Below are 26256 nucleotides of genomic sequence, written 5' to 3' on the forward strand. Positions count from 1 at the left end.
ACTCCTTCATAGTATCCTTCAACAAAGGAGGAATGTAGCACAATATGGATGTGAAAGCAGTTATAATTAGCCAATGTGACAATAAAATTAGTTTTGGTTAAAATCAACAAATAATCGTGATAATTAATCGTGATCAATATATTGATCAAAATAATCGTGATTATCATTTTGGCCATAATCGTGCAGCCCTAGCTATACACTTGAGCCAACGAAATATCTCATAGCCCTGTTTATAAAAAAACACCACAAAATTGATGAAATCTCCGCCAAAGAACACTGTGCTTCTTCAAATTGTTCCTGAAAAGAAAGAACACTATTTAGTTAACAAAGATACTTCATCAATACAAGCAAAAAATTTCACCTACTTATGTGGCCTTTTTTCATGTGTAATCTTAACATGAAGCACTATGTTTAAGCCTATAATACTGCTGTGTATGCAGTGCCTGTGGTAAACAGGATGAGACTGGAATTTTGTGTGTATCCCTGTTTGCCGACTTCACAGAGCAATAATAATCCATTCTGGGATTAAAAATGTCCCAGTTTGTATTTAAGACTCCCACTGCGCCTTTTTTCACTATTAAGAGGATTTGGTTGTTAATTGGAGACCTGCGCCCTGCTCCCTTATACTTTTTTTTCTGTAAACCTTTAGCTCCTGTTGTTGTTTCTCTGTTTTTATTCCCTGTAGTGAGCCACCAGAATCAGTTTGGGTTTGGGGGTGTGTGAAGCAGCAGAGTGTCGATTCAATGGAGACAGAGCCACTTGACTGGCTCTCTGCAGGGACTCTTGATTGGAGTTGGGCGTGGGCTGGGCGGAAAAGGGGGCGGGATCAGACACATCCTTCTGGCGGACGGTGCGGAGCATCTTGGTCGGCCGTGAAAATGTCTTTGAGGTGGAGGGTCGCTCAGTGGCGGAGCAGTTAAGGAACGCCCTGAAACACCTGTAGAACTACACACAAACAGACACATTTAGGATTGATATCATTATTAAAAGTTCAGAAATAAAAGCAGTTGTACACAGTAGTAATAATAATGATAATGGGACAGATAGGACACATGGTTGTGAACGTAGGTCAACCAGGAAAGACATCATTACTGAACATGCTTTTTTAAATAAAGAGACTTTGGTTGAACCTGTAAATTAATTAATTTAAAGTTTTTTAAAAATCCTATGAATAGCAGCCAATCGGAACTCTCTATTAGCAGTCAAACATGGGGCCTCTAAATATCCTTCTGCTCAAATGTTTATTGGTTGATGAAAAAACCTTTAAACATATTTCACTCAAATAATTTTTTTTTTTTAGATGAATCAATAATAACTGCTTCAAATTGTGCTAATCTCTTCTTTAGTAACATTAATCAAATAGCAGTGCATGATATGATATGATGATGAGGCTGCTAATCCTTACTGCACATATTATGTACACTGTTATGATGACTATTATGACGTGTTGTACAACGGGCAGTGTGCCACTTTGTTGGCTGGTGCCAGTCTGTGCATGTACTATAAAATGAGTGTGTCCATGGGGAGTGGTAACATTCTGTGTCTGTGTACTGTATGTATGTATGCACTATGTTGTGTTATGTTTACTAAACAGCAGATACTGTATGTGTATGTTTCGAAGACAAATGTCCTTGAGGACAATACAATCTGTCTTCTCTTAAAAGTAGTAGGCCTACACCTAGCAGCTGTAGTCATAGTCACAGTATTTGTAAAAGTAGTAGTAGTAGAGGTAACTGCAATGAAAACATATTGGTAACAGTAGAAGTTCATGTAATGGTATTAGTTGTGTGATACTAGTAACAATGTATGTAGTAGTAGTACAGAGATATATAGAAGCAGTACACAAAGTAGTAGTTGGATAGCCAGAGTAACAGTTGTAGTACTAGTGGCAAAACAAATTCACAGGTGAGTAGACACTACAACTAGTAACTAGTACAAGTAGATGAAGTTATAACAGACTTTGTGGTAGCAGTGACAGTAAAGGTACTTGAAGTAAAGTATTAGTAGTGGTCATAGTGGTAGCAGTAGAACTAGTAACAGTGGAAGAACAGTGAAAGTAACAATGGTAGAAGTAAAAAACTAGTGTTAGTAGTGATTCACAGTAGTAGTTGTAGTAGAAGTAATTGTAGACCCAGTATCAGTAGATGACATGTTCGCGTAGAGTAGAGTTTAACTGATATCCTTCTTCTCTGCTCCGTGTTGGGAGTTGAGCAGGCAGCGTGCCCCCCTGGATAAACATAGTGTACTTAGTATACTCTCTGGTTCTATACGTATACTTTAAGTCTACTACATTTCTCCAGGGCGCCGCAGATCAAAGGGCGTGCTGCATAACACATGACACCTCAGTACATCCCATTACTTCATCTGAATGAGTAGTTTCCTCCCAGCATGTTTCCACCCAGGGACTGAGAGCAGTTTGTGGTGCTTTTAAGATACTTCAGCAGTTGGCTGACAATTCATCATAAATGAGCCAATTAGTTTTATTGCCCCGAGGAAATTATGCAGCTTTCAAAATTAGGACTCCGTTTTAGATCTTCTAGTGTCTCAAATTCCAGTGTATTAATCTACTAGAGAGCTGTACTTGGGGGAAGAAAAAAAAATCAAATCCCCAGGATAAAGAAAGAGGGAGCGGGAAGTGTGAAGGAGAAAGAGATGTTTGAGGTGAATAAAGAAGAGAAACAGAAGAATGGAGGAAAAGGATGACAAGCTGACATGAGGCATTACAGGTAAAACCAGGCACAGATTGTGTTCTTAAAGCTGAGGAGTGACCAAATCCTCACCTGCCACTCCAAATCTGTGTGTGTTTTTGCAATAATATGTGCTTGTGTATCTGCAGTAAACTCTCTTCGAAGACCAACAAACCAGCCTGGTGATATATGTCACATTTGTCAAATGTTTTAATCTGGCAGGAAGCAAACACTCAAAAAGAGAAAATGTCGCAAAAAAAAAAAAAAGCTTTTGGTTTGGCTGAAGAAATGTTGGCAAATCTGAAAAGACAGGATGTAATAAAGGAAACACATTTAAATACACCTTTGAATACACTTACTGCTTCTTCTTTTACTGTAGACAAAAGCTTTCATGTCACGCAGTCACTCCTTGTTACACGCCTTCGAAATCCTAAACAACTAAGAATAAAAGAAGCAGAGGTATGGGTATAGGGTGTATACAACGTTCCCCGTTTGTAGTCAGAAAAAAGCACTCTTGTTGCATGTCAACACCTTCTCTATCACAATAGTGGCTGGCATAAACACCACAAGATGTATCGGAACAATCAAATGCCGTCTAAAGTGGAAAGCAGCAATGAAATGCCATGATGTATTCAGGGCTTTTATGATATGAAGTTGTACATATTTGTATTTTCAAATGCTGAAACCAATGTGTTTTAGATTCAATGCAATGTTAGCTTTTTCAGGCAAAGAAAAATGAAGAGATAAATTCATTAATAAATAAAACTCCATTAAATCATTAATTAATTAAGGAGAAAAAACACAAAATAAACATGTTTCTGATACAAACTCGTATTTATTGTTTTAGACTTTACTCTAATTTCTGCTATTTTTCTAGTGAATTACTAGACAAATTACCTCGTAAAGCCTCTAAAAATAATAAATTAAGATCACTTATAGTTTAACCAATTGCAACCAGGGATGAGGGGTGACAAGTAGACGTGAGGAGACTGTGGATTTGTTGTAATTATGTCAGTGGTGGAAGAATAATTCTGAACGTTTACTTATGTAAAAAAAAAAGAAAAGAAGTACAACAGCATAAAATTATTACCATAAAAGTTCTTCTTGGGCAGATTGGTCCCTTTCAGAGAATTTTATTTGATATATATATATCATTGATATTGGAATATTATTACTGGTGCATTAACTAGGGGTGCATGATATATCGACTATCTCTATATATATATATATATATATATATATATATATATATATATATATATACTATATCGTTATCGCAATATCACCTTTTGCTATATTATATCGAAAGTGTCGCAATAAGTATGCAATATTTTGTTTATTTTGTGGAGCGCTGCGTCCTGTCCTTGGCTGTGTGGCTTAGTTGTGTTTGATTTAGAGCCCGCTTGAAACGCTATAATGATCATCATTTCATTGGCCAGTTACCGTGCCACTTGCACATGTTAGTGCACGTCAGCACACGGGTCCACTACGTGACAAACCCTATGGAGCGTACCACGTGACGTGTGGGCGTATTTCAACAGAGTTGAAGTGAAGAAATAGAGACAACTAAACGGAGCGAATCAGAGAAGCGAAAGAAAAATTGTGTCCTGTTCTCTTAATTTATTTATTTTATACTGTACAACCAGTAAAACATGTCCTGTTCTCTTTATTTATATATTTTATACTGTAAAACCAGTAAAACATGTCCTGTTCTGTAGACATGGTCCTTATTTATTTATTCATGTTGGACCAGTCCAATATGACAGTCAGTTGAAATAAACCTTGTGTTGTAAGAAAACTTGTTTATTTGTTATTAATCTATTTTGATGCGTTTTCCCATAACGTATATCAGCAGCCTAACTGTGTATTGATAAATCCACGGCGCTGTCCGTGGTCCTGAAGTAGCAGACAGATTCATAATTGTGACTTTTTCCGAACCAAAAGACCCGTAGATTACCCTTGTTAAAAATTAACGAATGGACTACTGAATGTAGCCGAGTAAGTATTTACAATTTTCCCTCTGAAATATAGTGGAGAAGAAGTATAAAGTAATTGAAATAGTACTTGAGTAAATGTAATTAGTTACTTTCAATCACTGCAAAAAATGAAAGAAAAGAACATTAACACTAATATCAAATAAAAAATACATTCAGGGAAAGACAACAACAACAACGGCACCTTGAGAAAGAAAGGGCTAACGGCTGTAAAGGTGTAATTTCCATGATGAGAGCTCAGGTCCGGGGCATGAATCTGCGCAGCGCTTGAAGTCTTCAACTCGCCTCAACACACTGCTGCCATAGTTATGGGCTGGGAGGAACTGAAGACTGAAAGTGCCACACAGTGCAACCTCCTGTGAGTTTTTTTTTTCTTCTGTGGTCCTGAAAGTTCAGTTAGTTGCTCAATCATCTCAAAACACACACACACACACACACTCACACACACACACACACACACACACACACACACACACACACACAAATGAAAATCTTCACAACAAGACACAGCAGACTGTCGTGACAAGTCATCAAAGAAAGTTAAATGTCTCCTAAGCTCTACAGTGACAGAGACAGGCAGTCCAACAGGAGACAGACCGAGGTGGAAGCAGATAAAAAAAGAAAGACAGATAAAAGAGAGTGAGAAGAAGGAAAGGTCACCGCTCCCTCAAAGTAACATCACATGCTAATCAAAATCAAAGCTGCGTTACCTTTTGGAGATTAAAAAGAACGTTATTCCAATTCCTGTCCCGTCTGTCACCTTTCCCTTTCTCTGTCTATCATCTTCATGTCCGTTTGTTTCATTAATTCTAGTTTCTGTTCTTTATTCCTCCTCTTCTTATAATCCATCCCTTTTCCTTTTTTGTTTCTCGCTACTGTCTTTGACATTAACCACTGCTTCGTCCTTACTTTATTTATTACTTTATTTCTCTCTTCCTTTCTACCCCTTTTTTCTTCCTTTTTCTTTTTCTCTTTCCTCTCTTTTTATTTATTTCCTCTTTACTCTCCTTTATCTGTTTTCTTCCTCCTTCCTTCCTTTTTTTTCCTTCATCTTTCTTCCCATCATCCCTCCTCTTACTTTCACTTTTCTTTTCATATATCTTTTTTGCCTTCACCATCCCAACTGCACATTGTCTTCTTTAATCCTTCTATCCTCACATTTTCATTTTGTTCCTTCTACTTTAATCTCTTCATTCCTTTGCTCCTCACTTTCTCCTTCCCCATTCTCTTCACTTTCATTCTTGATTTTCCTTTCATTACTTTCTTCTCTTTTTTCTTCCCTTCATCTCTACCCTAACCACCATCTTTCATCAATGTACACTTTGCCTGATTCAATTATGATTTTGAGTGCAATGTTTAACTGTTTTGTTTATTATTATTTACATATGGATAAGCTTGTCAAAATGTCCAAAGCAGTGTGGAGTCACGCATGAGCTGTCCGCTCTGTGATGCTCATATTTGTTTGCAGTAAACTAATCTACTAATGACTGTGGTAATGATTTTATTGAAGATGAAAGGCTGCACAAAGCACCTTGAAGTTTGCTCTGCTGTCAATTAGGACGGCTGGTGGCATAAACCAGATTATGTCCTCTTGAATGTCAGTGTATCACTACCATGGACCACAGACGGTGGAGGGTGGGGTGGGGGGTGGGGGGGGTGTTTGTGTCTTTGACACCATGATAATGGTGCGTTTTCTTTTGTTTGTGTGTGTATTTACCTTTTGATGTTTTTGCGCAGTGTGTTTATAGTTGATGTGGAAGTCTGTGTGTGTGTTTCTGTCTGAATGTTTACATGCAGATTAGAGCTGGGCAATATATCGATATTATATCGATATCGTGATATGAGACTAGATATCGTCTTAGATTTGGGTTGGCTTTAGGAAAAGAACAACGGGGTTGGCTTTACAAATAGAAGAAAGCCATGGTTGAGTTTTGGAAATGCCACACGCCGGACACGAGCCCCGGTCTCCCGGGTGAAAGTCCTGTGTTTTACCCATCCACCACCCTGGCCACCCTCCCTACACGGCGATTCGCCCTTTCATACTACGTATCACACGTCAATTCACACGCAATCGCAAGGTAATGTAAGTCAATGGAGGCCAAATGGCGTTGATGTACACGCTAAAAAGCGAGTATGCGTCTTGATAACACGCCAATAATGGCATACGAATTGGCGTGTCATAGCCATTTCATGAGATCAGTCTGTGTTTAGTCATCGTGTTTGGCCAGTGTTTGAATAATTTCTCCCACTTACATGCATGTGATGTCAACAGTTCCAATTTTACTTGCAAAAAAATGTGTCAAAAACATTTGAGTGGATCGGAATGCGATTGATTTTGATCATTAAACAACACACGCTGAAGCGAACTTGGGCCGATCAGTGGCGATGCATAAATCTGAACCACCTCATAGCAAAAGAAACATTACCGGCACAAAGATGAATGAACCCAGAAGAAGAGCGATACCTCACCTGTTTGTTCATGAATATATAGATAACAGGGTTGATGACAGTGGAGAACTTGGCCAGCAGTGACGGCGTGATGCTCGCCTCCGGGGTCAAAAGGCCATGAGGGCCGAAGGTTGCGAGCAGAGCTGCTACTCCGTAGGGCAGCCAGCAGACCAGGTAGCACACCACCATGGTGACCACCATCACCAGCACCCGCTGGTCTCTGCGGCGGGTCACCACTGAGCTACCACTGCGGACCTGTGAGAGAGAGAGAAAAAAGAAAAACTTTATTGGTTCAGTTTCAGCAGCTTGTATTCTAATTAATTTAGGCAGAAAATTCCAGAGACAATTGTACTTGTGTTCTGTACCTGGAGCCAATTTAAGTACAATACTCTGAACAAACAGTTTCCCCAGCTGTTGTTCTCGCCAAAAACACCCGCCAGCAGAAAATACAGCACATGGAACATTTGCATATGATGCAGGGCAACTCTTGGGGTACAATTAAAAAGGAGATTTTGACATACAGTAATTTCACAGACTGCCCTCACCCATTTAGAGGATTAGGTTGTTCTTAAAATCGAAACTTTTTATGACTTGATTCTTAAATTTGGATTACTCTTCCTAATAAAACGAGGTTACATTTTGTTCCCATAGGACTCAAACCAGAAATTATGAAATGTACAACATTGTCACTTTACTCACAAAATCTCAATTTTTTTTCCCACAGTGGCTTTAGGTCTTTATTCTGCTAATCAGCTAATGCATTTTCAATGTCTATTTATTGCAGTAAACTGCTTGAGAGTGCAGCTCCTCTAGCATCCACTAGAAGCCAGCTCCAGATACTCCCACTGTAAGGGAGCCAAAAAGAAAACTCCTAACTTTTTACAAGAAAGTAAATGATCTTCCCAGTCTCATCTGCACATTCACGTGGGAGTTTTGTCATATTTTGGGCTGTCTTTTACACCCACCATCTATTTAAAGTGTAACTCCTGCTGATTCAAGGAGTGTGTGTGTATCATCTAAAGAAGGGTGGATGTGCAAAGCGATTTTCCCGACTTCTATGTCGTATATACAACAAACAGCCGCCACTACAACTCTTTTAAACATCGCTGTGAAGGCTTATCAATAATGTCAATGGCAGAAGTCTCCCTGCTGCGTGGTGCAGAGGGTCTTGAATCCACTACCTGGTTCTTTTATCATGCTGGCTTTAAGTACTGCAGTAAATTAACACTCCCAAAAAGAGCCTTGAAGCATGAACCTGCCCCCTGCTGTTTTCTCTTGTTATCGTGTTCTCTGCTCTAACTAGTCCAGCCAGGATTATGAAACGGTCTAAGCAATAGTTCTCATTAGGTCTCACACTGCTGAAAATACTTATTTGCACATACATGCCACAGACACCCAGAGAGGGATAAGGTGCCAATGTCTTCTTCTGCTAGAAACAGATGCTTGTCATAATCAAACATCCGAGTGAGAGCAGAGACACACACAATCAATTCCAGGAGCTGCAAATGCTCAAGTGACATTTAAACCCACAACATTTACATCCTCTCCTGCCAACATAAATATTGCATACAAAAACATTGGCATTTTCTTCGATATTTTTGTCGACCAAACTGTAAGTGAGAAGACTATATGAAACATGCAATAATTCATTTCCCATGACATAAAAGCCATAAACTCTATGTCTGGCCCTTGATGGGATTCTCATTTTCTAGTGTGGTCCTTAGGGAAGTTGAGTTTGACACCCATAATGCATATATACAATATGCAGACAGCACAAATTGAACACACTCCCCACCTGATGCCAATCTTGATCACCTTGAGAATTGTATCCGTCTCCCCATAAAGCTGTATTTTATTGTGGTAAATTAACAATTCTGCTGAAGATCTTCATACAGCATTAGATTATAAAAGCATCACAGCATAACAAAGCTGTGAAAATGATTGTTTTTAGTTCATTCTGTGTGATTCTTGTCTTCAAATTATGGCAACATGTTTTTTTTAACGAGTTGAATCATTTATCGGTTTGGTAATTTGGCTGATAGATTAATAACCTGTGAGGGATTTAATGATTTAAATCAGCTGTGTGTGTTGTGGACTGTGCTACATGCAGATCCAAGCAAGATGAGGCAAAACTAAGATGTGAGATAAAGACAGTTATCTGTCTGCCTTCAGGCTCGCTGACAACTCTGTACAAATTGGGCTTTATCAAACAACATCACAAACAGCTTTCTCAACTCAATTAGTATGTGAGAAACTGCATACTGACTGTGATGAATGTGTTTATTTTGCTCAACAGTTTATAAAGTTGATATAGCTAACAAATTAGCAAACATTTCTCTATTCATTGGAGTTGTGTGTGTGTCCACTGGATGAATGTAAGTCCAATATTCAGTATCATTTAACCTTTGTTTTGGTTTCCTAAGGGGAATATCTGGCTTTTTTATCAGCTAAATGCTCCACTGTGTTCACCAGCTAGTTGCTAACTTTGTTTATCTGACATTTAGGCAAGGCAGGTAGCTTTTTTTTCTAACAGCTGCCTTCCGTGCCTGGAAATAATTCTGATGAAGGCGATGAGAGTGAAATAAAACAGTAAAGTTGATGGCAAAAAAACATAACAATGAACTGAAAGATGTTTTTTTTTGGGGATTGTCATCCAGATGCTATGCAGCGAAAAAGACAAAGGAAGTGTGCAGGTCAGGAAGATAATTATTAGCCAAAGAAATTGTTTTACATCTGCCAACCCAAAAGTTCTTTCATTAATGGCTTAATAACTTATAATCTATAAATCATCAGTAAATTATTCAATTCAAAATGATTCAAAACGTATTAAAGTTAAATCCACCTACGAGGATCCATCAACATACAGTACCTGCTACCTGTGCTTCTCACTACATCTGGCCCAGTTTAATTAATTCAGAAGGCATCATTCAGGCTGAAGTCTGAAGAGCCACTTTCTCTCTCTGTGTCTAACTCCCTCAATCTTAAGGCGCTTAAAGGCAACTTCCAGCAGATGTGAATTCATCTGCCTCATCTCTGTGAAAACTGCACCAATTGAGGAAATGCACCAATCTTATCAGTCTAAAGGTCAAATTCAGGCTGGAATTAAGAACATCCCATCCACAGTGAGGGGAAATTGACCAAATTAATGTCAGAAGTCTGGCATGATCACCGACAGGAAATTTCATCTAGCCTGAGAGCAAATCGTCTCCTACAATGCAGGAAGCAATGAAAACACATATCACCACAGGTAGTTAATTAAGAGCATCTTATTTTCCTATTTACATATACTGTCCTTCTCCACTGCCAAAACTTAGATTCATCACATTCAGATTGACTACTGCAACAACATTGTTTATGGTACATCATCCAAAGTCCTAAATCAACTCCAGTACATACTGAACAGTACAACTCTGCAATCCAATCTATTCATGTTTTTTACTGCTGTTAATGTGTGACTAATGCTGTGTATGGTATATTTTGTGTGTGGCTCTGTCGCTTGCTTTCCCAACAGATGCGAGGGGATTAGAACATGATTCATATGTTGGACTCTGTTCCATCTGACTGTCACACAAACCTTTAAATGAACTTAAAAATATTGCAACAAAACAGCATAATACCATTAATTAAATCGAGGCCGAGCTCCAAAAAAGCAAATAAATAAAAGTGCAGTGCATGCAGGCATTGCAAAAGCTCACAGAGGCATGGCACATGAACAAGCAAACGGTGTGACAAAATTCTTGGGCAAACAGCGTCAACACATCACACGACGAACAGAGTGGTTCATGGACGCGAACAAACACATTTAACCATCCCATACAAAGTTAGGAGAAGCTATATAAGCACAAACACAGAGGCACACCTAGTTCTGTATGCATAGCTGCCAAATACATTACATGAAAGAAATACATTATCATCAGGATGAAGGCAAATGCAAGCACCACACTTGCAGAAGAACAAGACCCATACCATCTACATTTTTACATACACAAACACAAAAGATATACAGGATTGTGGACATACTGCGTCTAAAAAAAATAAATCGCCCAAACAACCCACTCAGATTTATCTATTTATTCATTCAAAAGATCAGTTATGTTTCTCACAGCTTTTATCTACCATGAAGATGGTCAAGTGCTTGTTAATTAGGGCCCGAGCGCCGACAGCGCCGAAGGCCCTGTTGAAACTGAAGGAATTATTATTTTCTGCAAATGAATCGCCTTTTTGATGGGCTTAACATATTGAAAAACTCACCAAAATTGGCGGTTGCATCAAGTCTGGTGAAAATGTACGTATTTTAAGGGTTTCGGGAATAGGTGCACAAAAATGGCTCGCTAGCGCCCCCTACAAAGTTAAAAAAAATTGAGCCCCTGCAGTGAGTTTAACGTAGACTCACGAAACGTGGTACACATATGTAACATGTCAAGATGTACAAAACACTTCATTGGAGCTAGACCCTAAACCCAACAGGAAGGCCGCCATTTTTATTTCAAAGTTCAAAATTAGTGCGATTTTGGCCATTTCCACATGTCGTACTTTAACAAACTCCTCCTAGAGATTTCATCCGATCAACTTCAAATTTGGTCTGTACCATCTTAAGATGAAAAGTTATTAAAAGAAAAACTTTTCGTCAAACGGTGTGGGCGTGGCATGGTGGCCATTTTGAGTGTTTAGCGATGAATGAGAAAGTGGCTGTAACTACAGTATACATTGTCATATCTGCTTGAAATTTCACAGAATCAACAAGAGTCCAGGCCTGAGGACATATACAGGCCAATATTGACTCTTGGTCATAGCGCCCCCCCCCCATTGGCAACAAGAAATCTGCCTTATATGACAAACATCATCCGATTTACATGAAACTTATGTGTGGTCTACATGTGATACTGAGCCGCCCCCTATACTTTAACCATGCCCACTTACTCAGGCCACGCCCCCTTTCATAACTGGTGACCCATTTAAGGTAGAGTCTTGTGTGAGGTATCATTGAACTCAGCAGAGAGTTTTTTAATGGTGACGGTTTGACCTGCCCCCTATGCTGTAGCCACGCCCCCTTTTTATGACTTATGACCCGTTTCATGTAGACCCTTGTGTGAGGTATCATTGAACTCAGCAGAGAGTTCCTCATTCGTTGGTGATGGTTTGGCCCGCCCCCTATGCTTAAGCCACGCCCCATTTCATAATTGGTGACCTGTTTCAGGTAGAGTCTTGTGTGAGGTACCATTGAACTCAGCAGAAACTTCTTATTCATTGGTGATGGTTTTGCCCGCCTCCCTATGCTTAAGCCACGCCCCCTTTCATAATTGGTGACCCGTTTAAGGTAGAGTCTTGTGTGAGGTATCATTGAACTCAGCAGGGAGTTCTCTTTTCATTGGTGATTAACAATTTGCAGTGTCTGAGTGCTACGCAAATGCACGGTCGCAAGGAGAAGCGTCCGCTAGTAACCCCGACGCGCACAGAGGTGTGAGGACCCGTCCATCGCTGCTTGCAGCTTTAATTCATTATGTTTTTGCCCCCCAAAATATCTAAAGTTACAGCATTATTATTATTATTATTATTATAAGATGTGAACTTTTGACTCCCTCTCCTACGCACCTGTCTCATGAAATAGATTTGAGACGTATTCTCCTTAAAGATACTGGCCCTCATTCATGAAACGTGCGTACGACCTAAAACAGGCATAGGACGGGCGTACGCCGATTCCTACGCAAAGCAAGGCATTTATCAATTTGAACGTGAGCGTAGGCTGCGATAAAATCTCATGTCTGGTCTGAACTCGTGTACGCAAGTTTTTGAGTCAGTGTGGACTTGCGGTGCAGCATATAATCAGTATAACAGGAGAAGAAGAAGTCATCAGTTGATCACTTATCAGCAATGGCAGATCTTCTTTTAGAATACCTCTATGCGCCAGTACAACAGTGCACACGTACGCACAAGGGCCAAGGTGGAGTGCTTTATCTGATTAAGGGCAAATGGCTCTGTCTTACATCAGCAGGGGGGACCCATACACGGCAGAAAAAGTCTGCAACATTGTTTCAGCCTGTGGGGTTCTGCACATCACGCAGGAAAACAGGGTGCCATAAATCAAAAACTCACCCAAATTGGCGGTCGCATCAAGTCTGGTGGAAATTGGTCAAGGATGTATAAAGCAAATAAACTTCAGCTGGAGTCTGATTTACCATGACAACACTGTTCACTGCATCACTGATCTCTTTCCATTCCGCATTCTTTCTACAGCCTTTAATAACAGTTTTCAGGCTGCCAAATAGTACACACGTTAGTGCAAATGTACCTGGGATATCAGGGTTTCAATCTCCACCTCTGAAAAGTGCCGCTTCTCCGGATTACGTCTGGCCATGTCGTAAATTGTAGGGGCGAGGCCTCAAAACCGAGAATATATTGGGGCGTGATAATTAAATTACGATTGTTTCCAGCCGCTGCATTTATCAATGTGCGAGCATTCTTACGCTCCGATTGGTGTGATGCGAACGTTTCATGAATCACACGTGAAGCCTGTCGTAAGATGATTTTGATAAATGAGGGCCAAATGGAGTTTAAAAAATATCATAATCAACTTCCAAAGCCCACTAAGTATAGTTTGTCTGTAACTGTAGAATATATTCTTACAAGAAACAATAGCAGGAATGCTCCTGGTGTCATCTGGCATCTGGGGTCACTGCAGTCTTGGTACCCCTAAAAAAAAAGGTTCTTATGTGTATCATCACTATATTTACTACATTATCACATTAGTAGACTTGAACATGTAGCATTGCTCTGATACATAGGTCAAAAGTTGACTGAAGTATGACCATACCTACAGTTGTGTTCAGAATAATAGCAGTGTGTTTAAAAAAAAAAGTGAATAATGCTCAAAATCCTTGGAATAGCTTTTAATTCCATAATATCAATGCATTGGGAACACTGCACATTCAATTCCAAATCAAAACATGACCAAAATTGATCAAGTTTGTGTTATACCTTTACAGAAAGTGAAGAAAAATGAATATTAGGCTGTATTTGCATTTTTCTTTACAAACTCAAACATTTACTGTATACACTGAAAAATGTCTCAAGGGTTTGCTTTACTTTGAATTACTGTACTAATATTTAGTTGCATAACCATTATTTCTGAGAACTGCTTCACATCTGTGTTGCATAGAGTCGACCAACTTCTGTCACATGTGAACAGGTATTCCAGCACAGGATCATTGAACTACATTCCACAATTCCTCTGCATTACTGGGTTTTGCCTCAGAAACAGCATTTTTGATGTCACCCCACAAGTTTTCTATGGGATTGAGGTCTGGGGATTGGGCTGGCCACTCCATAACATCAATCTTGTTCATCTGGAACCAATACTTTGCTCGCTTACTGGTGTGTTTTGGGTCATTGTCTTGTTGAAAGACCCATTTCAAAGGCATTTCCTCTTCAGCATAAGGCAACATGACCTCTTCAAGTATTTTGATGTATTGAAACTGATCCATGATCCCTGGTATGCGATAAATAGGCCCAACACCACAGTATGAGAAACATCCCCATAACATGATTTTTGCACCACCATGCTTTACTGTCTTCACAGTGTACTGTGGCTTGAATTCAGTGCATGGGGGAAAAGAAAAGAAAAAAATTTTGCTCTCATCAGTCCACAGAATGTTGCACCATTTCTCCTTTGGGCAGTCAATGTGTCCTTTGGAAAATGTCAACCTATTCAGTACATGTCTTCTTTGCGGGGGCTTCTAGCTGATAGCTTTGCTTCACATAGCCTTCTTCTGATTGTAACAGTACTCACAGGTAACTTTAAGTCTTCTTTGATTTTCCTGGAGCTGATCATTGGTTGAGCCTTTGCCATTTTGGCTATTCTTCGATCCATTCGAATGGTAGTTGACCGTTTTTTCCCACGTCGTTCAGGCTTTGGATGCCATTTCAAGGCATTTGAAATCATTTTGGCTGAGCAGCCTATACTTTTCTGCACTTCTTTATATGTTTTCCCCTCTCCAATCAACTTTTTAATCAGAGTCCGCTGTTCCTCAGAGCAATGTCTGGAACGACCCATTTTACTGAGTATTTCAGTGTGAAATGCACTATAACCAGCATGCACAACATTTGCTTCCTTCCTTCAATATGGGCCATAATTGACACCTGTTTCTTCACAGAATCAGTCACCTCACTAATGGAACACAACACTGCTATTATTTTGAACATGCCCCTTTCAATTACAGATTCAATTACACAGAATGAGCAGCATGCATGTCATGACTGTTGGGTCTGTTGGTTTTCTATGACTCTACAACACTTACTAGTAAATTATTTTCCATGTGGAAATATCACTTCTACCAAAAGAGTTGATTTATGAGGTTAGTGATGTTGGACTGCTATTATTTTGAACACAACTGTAAATGGTGAGAAGTGTCAGGTTATATTGGCCGAGCTGTACACCTGTATGAATGTGACTGGGTGTGCTCGTCATCTGGTTGCCAAGCAGCTAATGAACGAGGTACTGAGGGTGAAGCAGCTGATGCCAATTAGCTAATGCAAGTGCTCTGCCTGGACTAACACTATGCTCCATGACATTGGTCTAGTTAGCTCTCTGTAAACGGTAGTAGAAAGAAATGATAAGCCAATGTTCCATTTCAAAATAGGCTTGAAGTCAAAGTCCTTAAAAGAGAGAGAGTTGATGTATCCAACTCTATCAGAGGATGCTCTTATAATTTATCAGTTTCTATCAGTGTGTTTCCATCCTTCCAACTGTTATGCAAATGAAATATGTGCATTTCCGTGTAAAAAAAAAACCTTCAGAAAGGTTCAACGAAAACATCAAATCTGTGTGGAGCGATGCGGAGACTGTAACCTACCTCAAATTAATACATGAAACAAACATAAATGACATCTATCCATCACATTTTCCACACTGTTTACTAAATTTGACTTACATTTATGCTAAGCAAGCATGTGTGCTCACACACAAGCTGTATCTTGAAACATATTATGGTAATCTCCTTAACTTTGACCCTTCATCCCTGGTGTTTGCATAATGCATATAAAGAATAAATTGGGGTTGGCAGCTTTAATAATAGACAACTTTGTTGAGATGTCAAACATGATTGGAGATTGTTAAGATCAGCTGTTGCGTGGCTTCACTTTGCAGCCCTTGATTGAATATTCAGACATGCTTGAGGCTTTTGAAGCTATTATAAATACACTTTTATTTCCTCAAATCTACCTTGAAGTGCTTTTACTGGCTCCCAGACCCGTTCGCTGAGATTTAGATTTAGTTAGTTCAATGGCTCAGCTCACAGCATGGCTGAAAAAGTGCTGCCTCCAACTAAATGTGTCTAAAACAGTCAGCATGTTCTTCTGCAAAACCTACTAGTGAACCTCACGTACTTGTAGCAGGTGATCAATTACAGATTGTGAGTGAATTGAAATATCTTGAATTGGCTCTTACCTCTGCTTTGAGTCCAGTTCAATCTTGCAAATTCCTGATTCATTAGAAATGACATTTGTACAGAGGCCGCAAATATGTTTCTACATTCCATGATTTTCACTCATCTGAATTAAGGGCTTTGCACACCAAGTCCGTAAAAATGTAAATATTGTTATGCACAGAAACCTTTCGAAACCTTGCGAAAATTCCTAATACAAGCGCCGAGTCGTCAAGCTGTGAGGATGATTATGTGTTCGCATTCTATTAAAAGTCAAAGCCTGAAAGCAACTGACTTACATGTTTAATTCTTTGAGGAGATTTTAGCCAGTCAGTCTGATCTTTTAACTTTTCCAATCTTTAAACTGCATGACCTGTTTTTTGCTCTAATGTATTTTTAGGGAGCCTTAAAACTAAGCTAAAGTTATGTTGTGTTTTTAACAAAGGAATGTTATCATTCTTTGGAACAAACGCTCTAATTGACATTTGCAGTATATCGCACCTGTCTGATGGCATGCAGCAGCATTCCATAGGAGTAGAGGATGACGCCGAACGGCAGGACCAGGCAGAAGATGAACAGGCAGACGATGTAGGAGATATTGTTTGCCGTCTGGGTCTTCCAGTCCACTGAGCAGGTGGTGCCTGGACCCTCGGGCCCGTATCTGCTCCAGCCCAGTAGCGGTGGTACAGTCCAGACCACAGAGTAGAGCCAGGAGAAGCAGATCCCTCCCAGCGCTGGGCCGAAGTCTCTGTTGTCGGCTATAGTGGGCTTCATCATGGTGAAGTAACGCTCGTAGGACAGGACGGCCAGGGAGATCAGGGAGACGATGCCTGAGCAAGGGGAAGTATAGACAAAGTGGTCAGTAACAAAATACTGTGGCATAAATGTGGTAAGACACATGGAGGAGCTAAGTTAAGCTGTGTTTTCAGTATCAGCTCTTGTCTCTGTACATTTATGAGTTTATCTATATAACTCATGCAGATGTGCGTTTACCTTAATTTGTAGCAAGTCAAAAAATCTTTAAAGTGCTCATATTATGCTTTTTGGCTTTTCCCCTTTCCTTTATTGTGTTATATAAATATTTTTTTGTGCATGTTATATGTTTACAAAGTGAAAAAGCCCAAAGTCCACTCCAAAGGGACTTACCATCTCCAATAGAAAACACTGTTCACAAACTGCTCCAAACAGCTCTATTGTAGTCCAGCCTTTACTTCCATGACAAACTTGCGTCATTTTGTAACACACGTTATGTGGCACGCCCTCAAACCAAACTAGTTAGAGCGGAGCCCTAAAGAGTTCAGATAGTTGTATAGAGGGTTTTCACGATCATCAGACCAGAAGTCGCCATGTTGGAGGTACTCTGCATCACAACAAAGCACAGGCACTGAAGTAGATCCCGAATGGCGTCAAGGAAAATGGTTAATTATTGCCGTGTTTTAGGTTGTACCAATAGGTCAGACCGAGAAAAACATTTGGAATATTATCGACTTCCAAAAGTTATTAAAAACCAGGGAGAGAATGCCAGAAGGTATTAGAGGAAAGGAGGCGCTTGTGGTTGGCAAAGCTCAACCAGGATCTACGAGGGAATACTCTGTCTTGTTCGGTCTTTGAAATGAAAAAAAAACAACTATTGAGAGTTACTTGGCTACACCTTGAGTATCGCAATGATATCATACAGTTAAGGTTAGGTTGATTAAAGACGTTATTGCATTACTTACTTTGGCCTTCACAACACATTGGTCGTTGATGACTTGGTACTGCGTCTCTCTCACCCATCCACACACCAACTGGTTATAAGCCTCCAAACCTTTGTAGGATTTAAGGTCTTCCGCTGTGTATGGGCTCGGTGAGAAAACCAGGTAGTTGACTATATCGGGATCTGCACCGCCAGTAAACTGTAATTTCTCAAAATATCGCGCCTTTTTTCGTGGTCCAAGTCCTTCCATGCCTTTTGCATCTTGGACGTTTTGATGAGGTTTTCTGTTGTTTAGACATAAAGTATTAAAGTATCCAAAGTGCACAATACTCCATTATTCCATTCAGTTGTTTACACAGAGTGCCTCCAATATGGCCGCGCATCCAGGTTACAGCCCAGAACGTGACGTTGGTGAAAACCCTCTATCGCCATGTCTAGGAGACAGTTTAGAATTAAAACGAATGTTATGAATGACTAATTTGTTAACATTTAAATAACTTACCACTCTGATACGTCTTGCTCCAGCAAAGCTGGTTCGGGTTGTTCTGCCTATGTTGCGGGATCAGACTCGTGGATTTGTTTTGGATCACACTAGCATGCTTGTCAGGGCCCGCCCTACTCTGCTTCTGACTGGCTAGTAGTCCTTACCTAGGTACTGCGCATGTGCGACTCCCAACAAAGATTGAACAGAAGTGAGATGGCTCACTCTGTAGCTTAAACACACAGGGTGAAAAGAGGAGCTACAGCAATGTGCAGTATGACAAAAATATGGTGTTTTTTGAAAATTAAACCATGTAAACCTATTCTGGTACAACCTCTAAATACAATGATGAACCTGAAAATGAGCATAATATGAGGTCTTTGAGTTTGCTTCTTTTTATGTGTTTGATTGCATAGAAAGTGCCCTCAAATATCCCTTTGGTTTAAAAGCATGCAAACTAAATAGCAGTAGTCCCCAAATTTGCTTTAAAAACTGGTCTTTGTGGTCAACTGTGTTTGGAGAAGTTTAATATTTCTTTGTCTTTTTGAAAACATCCTAGCCAGATTTTTTTTTCTTTTCACAGTTTAGTTTTATGATTTCATTAATTCATTGTGTTATTTGCATTTTGCACTTGCATTTAGAAGGGAAAAAAGCCAAAACAGGCTGCAACTATAATAAATGAATGATGAAAATAATCAAACTGCAGATTATTTTCTTGATTAGTCAATGAATCATTTGGTCTGTAGTCACCAGAAAACTATAAAAAAAATATATATATATCCTAGAGCTTAAGGTCATAAAACATATCCTCTGTTTAACAGTCCAAAATCAATTTACTGTAAGTCATACTCACATTTGGAAAAAATACTTAGTAATTTATCAATGATTACTATGGTTGTTGTAGCTCTAATGAAATGTGAAACTAAAAAGGGCACATTTTATATAAAATAAAAGTGGCTCTAATCCATTCACAACAAACATGCACAGAAACAATGATTTGCATAAGAGCGGAGGCAGACATCTATTGGAGTGGGTTGTTGCTAAAGTGACCAAGTCTTAAATCAGAGCTAATCAGCACATACGGGTAAAAGTGCTGGTTCCAGGGGCACTTTACCTCCATTACACTGAGTTTGATTACAGACAATTACAGCGCCTCTGTGCACAGTGAGGGATTGTGATTGGCTGACACCGTGGCGTGTTTGGTGCGCATTTGAGACCAGGGTCGTGGGCACACGATGTGTTGACATAAACAAAAAAAGATTAAGAGTCTTGAAAATAATGGGAATGATTGTCTGTGCTTGCAGATGAATGAAGAGGGAGTAACTCCAACTGATGCTCTCTGGTTAAATAAAGCACATGGGCTCCACAAGTCTCCCCTTATGGGTCAAACAGATACTTCACACTGAGTTGAAATAATACAAAATTAAATCACATGGGATTTTTTTATTGAAATATTAAACAAAAAAAAAAATGGAGGAATAATAAGACACACAAGCCCATCAATGAGTATGTTTACATGCACACCAATATTCCACTATTATTCCAAATATGACAACATTCCGAATTTGATACAGGTCATGTAAACAGCATATTCGGGTTGGCTATTCCAAATAAGGCCTTTTTCTGAATATAGCATCTTCCGATTAAGACGTAGGGTATTCCGGTATTATTTTGGTTTTAGAGGCTTTCTTTGAACGTGTATACAGCGCATTCGGAATATGTGTCTCAATCGGGGTTTTACTGCAGTTTACGGCCTCTTGCCTGTTTACGGCTTACAGTCAGCTCTGTGCGTTGCTATGGTTGCTGTACACAAACCAACCACCCAACAGTTTGCAGAGCTGCAGACCCGATAAAAAGGAGAAACACAGCTACTTTTAAACATTATCAAAGACTTGGATATCAACAGGTTTTTGGATATGTGCACACATGGCTACAGAAGCAGAACGCACCATCATATGTGAACTCTAACCAGCTCTACAAGACATTTACAGCAGAAGGGGCATGGGATGGTCTGATAGGATCATAAAAAAAACCTCCATAACCCCACCTATAGACTCTTCTCTCTGCTGTGGTCAGGGAGGTGCTGGTGCGGCCTCAATGCCAAAACGGTCTCAACATAACAATCATTGTTTTTGCATTATTGTGTAAGTGCATGTTATGGAATCAGTTCAGTTCTTACAAGGACTAACACTAAATCTGTGTCAGTATTACAAAGTTATATAATCATAGATAAGTAATTTCGTCACCAGTCTCTCCTGCCTAGTTTAATGGATTATTTTAATCGGCCTGCCACCTCAGCAACAGGGACATTTCTCCTAACAGTGACCACTTTTCCATTAGTTTCCTGTAAACAAAGCCCACTTTGATTCTCCATCATGCATTTAACTTTTTTTTTACCTGAGGCCAGATTCTTCTTCACCCTGCTCCGAAGTGGTGCAGAATAGATTTATGGTAAAGTGAATGACCCATTGTCGTACGCCTGAGTCAGCACAGGAGCTAATCATCTTTCATTGTCTCCCTCTTTCTCTCGCTCTCTGTATTCTTCCTCTCCCTCCCTCTGTTACTTTTTTCCTTACATCTGCCTCCCTCTTTGCTTCCCTCAGTTATACTTTCTGGTTTCAGATCCAACCGACGGTAAAGCGGAAACGCGTGTGCCAAATCGGACCATTTCTCCAAGTATCACCAATATGCAGCACACTCAGCATAACTTCCAGCACACGAGGAGTGTGTTTAACATGCACTGACTGCAAGAAACTGCAGGAATAGAGTCTTTTTGCAGTAATCTGATATCTTAACCGTCATGCATATAATTGGAGGTAGGCAATTAGTGAAACCCGATTTCCCCAGCTGTCCTGGAGAGAGATGAGCTTTCAGGTTCTGATTGACTTTTTACACGTGCATGACAAGTCAAGTCAAACTTTTGTTTTGTGAAACACATTCAATTGGATTCTTTGTGGTATTGAAAAGGTATTTAAAAGTCTTAAATTTAACTTTGTGAACCCTGCAGAAACCCCAAAAAGATAATTTCAGTTGTCACAAAGGTCTTGACTGATGTGACAGTCATAACCAAAATGGCCAGCCACTAAACAAGAGATATGTACTTCTCATTTTTTCACTTATGTCACGGTTCATGTCGGGAAAGCGAGGCTTGGACCCAGATGCAGTGGAGATGAGAGCAGAGTTCAAAGATTTAATAAGCAAAAAGGTATAACAAAAAGTGTCCTGAAATCACAGGCAAAAATATGCTTCCAAAAAATACAGAGGGGTACAACAAGACCAGGAACATGGAAACTGACTAGAACACTGGCAACATACCTTACAAGACAAAAGAAGCACACCACGACAGAACCCGACATACAGAAACAGCACGCAACAAACTACAATGATCCAACAAGAGACAAAGACAGAACAGGAACTAAATACACCAGGTAATGAACACTAACAAGGGACAGGTGATACAACAGGTGGAACAAATCAGGGTGGGGCAGAACAATCAAAAAGGCGGGAAACAAACAAAGACAGGAAGTAAGCTAGACAAGACAAGGGAGACAAGACAGACTACAAAATAAAACAGGAAACAGAACATAACAGAAAAACAAGACTACCACAATGAGACGGAACAAAATACCAAAACCCTGACAACTTATCAACAAATACATCAACAAAGGAACACTGGGAAGCCACTTGCATGTGACACATTTGATCGGCTATAGCACAAATATAATGCACTTAACACAAACATACTGTAGCTGAATACAAACTCTAAAGAGACCATGCAATTCAAGCAAAATCTCCTCAGGCAGCCATTTTTTCCTTCCAGTTCAAACACAATTTAGCTTAAACACCGCTCTTCAAATCTATTCTGAATGTGAAAGGATCAAATAAACTCACTTCTACTAAAGCTCGTACATTTCCAATTTACTCCAGCAGTTTAGTACTGGGGTTGCAATTAATTATTTTAATTGTTGATTCATCTGCTGTTTATATTCTCTTTTAACAGACAAACCCAAAGATATTCAGTTTACAAGACATTAAACAGAGAAGAATCAAATCAATGTCAATAACCATTTATATTGTAGTGGCTTAATCGCCTAATCGTATCAGGTAATAATCACTATTTCTTCTTCTTGAGTAACAATTACACCTGTACACTACACTTGTTACCGTTGCTTACATGCTTTCCATCAGCCAGAGTAGCCTACAATGTTAAATAACTTGAATTTAACTGAGGAATTTCAACCTGGGCTGCATTTCGTCTTGTTTTTCCACAATCTGGTCAATACTGACCAAACTACTCACATGAATCTTTGATGCCCAGGTACATATCTCTCCACTCCAGAGAGCCAATGAGCAGACCAGTCCAGGATTCAATCAATAAAGCATCTCAATAAGGTGTTTTTCAACTGTATGTTTCTAAACCTGTCAGAAACATGTTATTCTAAACCAGTTTTTAATAAGATTAAGAATAAGAATAATACAAACCCCAATTTCAATGAAGTTGGGACGTTGTGTGAAACGTAAATAAAAAACAGAATACAATGATTTGCAAATCCTTTTCAACCTATATTCAATTGAATACACTACAAAGGGTAAATACCCAAATGGGTAACTTGCACATCTGTGAAGGCACCATTAATGCTAAAAGGTACATACAGGTTTTGGAGCAACATATGCTGCCATCCAAGCAACGTATTTTTCAGGGACGTCCCTGCTTATTTCTGCAAGAATAATAAGCCACATTCTGCACATGTTACAACAGCATGGCTTTGTAGTAAAGGAGTGTGGGTACTAGACTGGCCTGCCTGCAGTCCAGACCTCTCTCCCATTTAAAATATTATGAAGTGCAAAATTTGACAACGGAGACCCCGAAATGTTGAGCAACTGAAGTCATACATCAAGCAAGAATGGGAAAGAATTCCACCTACAAAGCTTCAACAATAAGTGTCCTCAGTTCCCAAATGCTTATTGGGTGTTGTTAAAAGGAAAGGTGATGTAACACAGTGGTAAACATGCCCCTGTCTCAGCTTTTTTAGGAACGTGTTGCAGGCATCAAATTCAAAACGCAAAAAAACAACAAAGTTGATCAGTTTGAACATTCAATATCTTGTCTTTGTAGTGTATTCAATTGAATATAGGTTGAAACTATTTGCAAATCATTGTATTCTGATTTTATTTATATTTTACACAACGTCCCCACTTCATTGGAATTGGGGTTTGTACATCAAATTTATATAGCACTTTTCTTGTTACTCAAAGTCACTTTAGAGAGCAGAATAAAATCAGGTCGTAGATAAACTGCAAATAAGATTTAAATTGTGCATGTCTCATAACAGAGTAAATGTCAGTTTGTTGAAAGATGTGCTTGTAGCATCTAGGATTGTATTGGAAAGCTGTTGACCCCGTCAGTCGCTGTATAATAGAGTTATTGAGGAATTGAGTCAGAAATGTTCAATATATTGGGAAAAAAAGATAGAAGGCAAGGCAGTTTTATTTCCTTTTACACCTTAAGTCAAGTCCAGAACAACTGATTTAAGAGCAACAACACCTACTGCACCTTACTGCAAGTCCAGACTCCATAGCAAGAACTTATAGAAGTCTACAACACCTTTTTGGAAATCCAGACTACCAAGAGAAAACAACAGATTTTAGGAGCAACAACACCTTATTGCACGTCCAGACTCCAGAGAGATAAAAACTAATTTAAGAGCAACAATACAATGTGTTAGTAACCCAGAGAATACAAAAGATTTAAGAGCAGCAACACCACTTCAGAGAGCAGTAAAGTTTACAGAGATAGATGATGAGGACGTGAGTAAAAGAGAAGAGACTGTGTGACTGTACTTTAAGCCTAATTAAAAAAATATTATTCACTTATGCACTCAAGTACCTTAAGTAGGCCAAAGAGAAAAACGTCTAAATTCAGTGAGAGCTTGACAGGCACAGCAGGATCACCCCGGAATCCTTTCGCTCTGCTTTGGTTATCTTCACGCCAACGACTACAAAATTAGGATCCTAGTTTCTGAGCAGAGGGGTAATTAGAGTTTTTGTCCTGAAACAGAGGGCTTGCAGGTTTGATGCGAGCACTGAAGAACTCTGGCAACAGTCCTGTGTGCACATATTTAAACACCAGACACAACCTCTAAGGATCAAGATAAGAGCCGAACAAGTGCAGATTTATTATGTAATACGATCAGAAATGCTTTTTCCATGTTTTAATGTTTTTTTAGTGGTCATCTCTTCTGCATCTATCATCTTCCAAGTTACCCCTGCGACTAAATATGAATAATGTCATATTACGTTATCATTTATTTATGTTCATTTATTTTATTTAGGAAATACTGTATAATTACATAATCAGCAGTACACAGCACAATACCTTCATAAGTGAATAGGATAGTGACCAAAATGAACTGCACAATGAACTTGGTTTCCAGGATGTTAATGTTTTGAGTGAGTTCTATGATGCCCGTTGCTGCAGGTGATGGAAGGCTATTTTACTTCAGGCTCCTGCAAGCTGCAAGAGAGCAAATCCTGCAGAGCAAATCTAACATACGGTATAGGATGTTATACTTACTGTGGGAGCGCACTGCTGCCACAGTCCCGTTTAAAGATGAAGACGTGATACAATATTTTGACTTGGTGCTTGTGAAATCGTTTTAGATCGTTTTGGATAGAAGTGCTGTCAGTGGTCAAATTGAAAAAGGCATTTTGGAGGCCAGATTTTCACACCTCTATTTGATTTTTTTAAAAGTGAATATGTTGAGAAAAGAAGGCGATGTCTGAAATTACACACACACACCGTCTGCCTGGCAGTAGAAGTAACAACATTCCATCTTTTTTTTTTCAACCGTTGGAAAAAAATAAGATAAGATTGAATTATTCATTATATAACCTGAAAGGGCTTTTACATGCCCAAGGAAATAAAACAAGCTGCTTACCTAAACATGAGTTAACGAACCCATACCAAATGCAGCCTTCGCGTCCGATCAGCCAGCGTCCCTGGGTGCTGGCCGCGAAGCTGAACGGGGTGCCCAGCACGCAGACCAGCAGGTCGCTTGCAGAGATGCTCACCAGCAGGAGGTTTATGGGCGTTCGCAGAGCACGGTACCGGCAAAACAGCCCGAGCACCAGGAGGTTATTAAGGAACCCGAAGGTGCCGATGAAGCCGAGGCACACCGCCACCACCAGGTGCCCCTTCGGGGTCAGGGACGGAGGAGGGAGAGAATCGGACACCTCTTCGTATGCGTCCGTCGCCGCCGTGCCACCGGCAACTCCACCGGGACAGTGCGCACAACTCAGGCTCACGTTGCAAACGATCATACCGGGCAAAACCGCCAAGTTTGCACCTGCCCGAAGTTTGCACCGCGGGACGGCACCATCTGGTCTCTGGGTGCTGTTGACTCTGTCAACCCATCTGGAGAAGCGAAGGCGCACGGGGGAGTCCAGTTGCGCCGTGCGCTCACATGACAGCTTTAAATAAAAGAAGAAATAAATTGTAAACGCTGGGCTATCCAGTCCACGAAAGCTACTT

The 26256-nt window shown here is 39.8% G+C and overlaps 1 protein-coding gene across 1 annotated transcript; it reads right to left on the minus strand.

Moving 5' to 3' along the window:
- Positions 1-672: 672 nt before the first annotated feature.
- Positions 673-26045, minus strand: tmtopsb (teleost multiple tissue opsin b). The gene is made up of 4 exons (XM_078280575.1): positions 25664-26045; positions 17050-17378; positions 7151-7384; positions 673-945 (listed from the first exon to the last, which is right to left on the minus strand). The coding sequence occupies exons 1-4, from the start codon at positions 26043-26045 to the stop codon at positions 673-675; spliced, it is 1218 nt and encodes a 405-aa protein (XP_078136701.1).
- Positions 26046-26256: the final 211 nt, after the last annotated feature.

The sequence above is a fragment of the Sander vitreus genome, chromosome 22 (assembly GCF_031162955.1).
Source record: "Sander vitreus isolate 19-12246 chromosome 22, sanVit1, whole genome shotgun sequence".
NCBI lineage: Eukaryota > Metazoa > Chordata > Actinopteri > Perciformes > Percidae > Sander > Sander vitreus.

Bases quoted from the DNA above. Each gene is read 5' to 3' on its own strand.
- tmtopsb (XM_078280575.1), bottom strand. From the start codon at position 26,045: ATGATCGTTTGCAACGTGAGCCTGAGTTGTGCGCACTGTCCCGGTGGA. The intron at 17,379-25,663 runs GTAAGCAGCTTG...CCCCTTGCTCAG, and splicing joins GTTCGTTAACTCATGTTTAG to GCATCGTCTCCCTGATCTCC. The intron at 7,385-17,049 runs GTGCGATATACT...TCTCTCTCACAG, and splicing joins TGCTGCATGCCATCAGACAG to GTCCGCAGTGGTAGCTCAGT.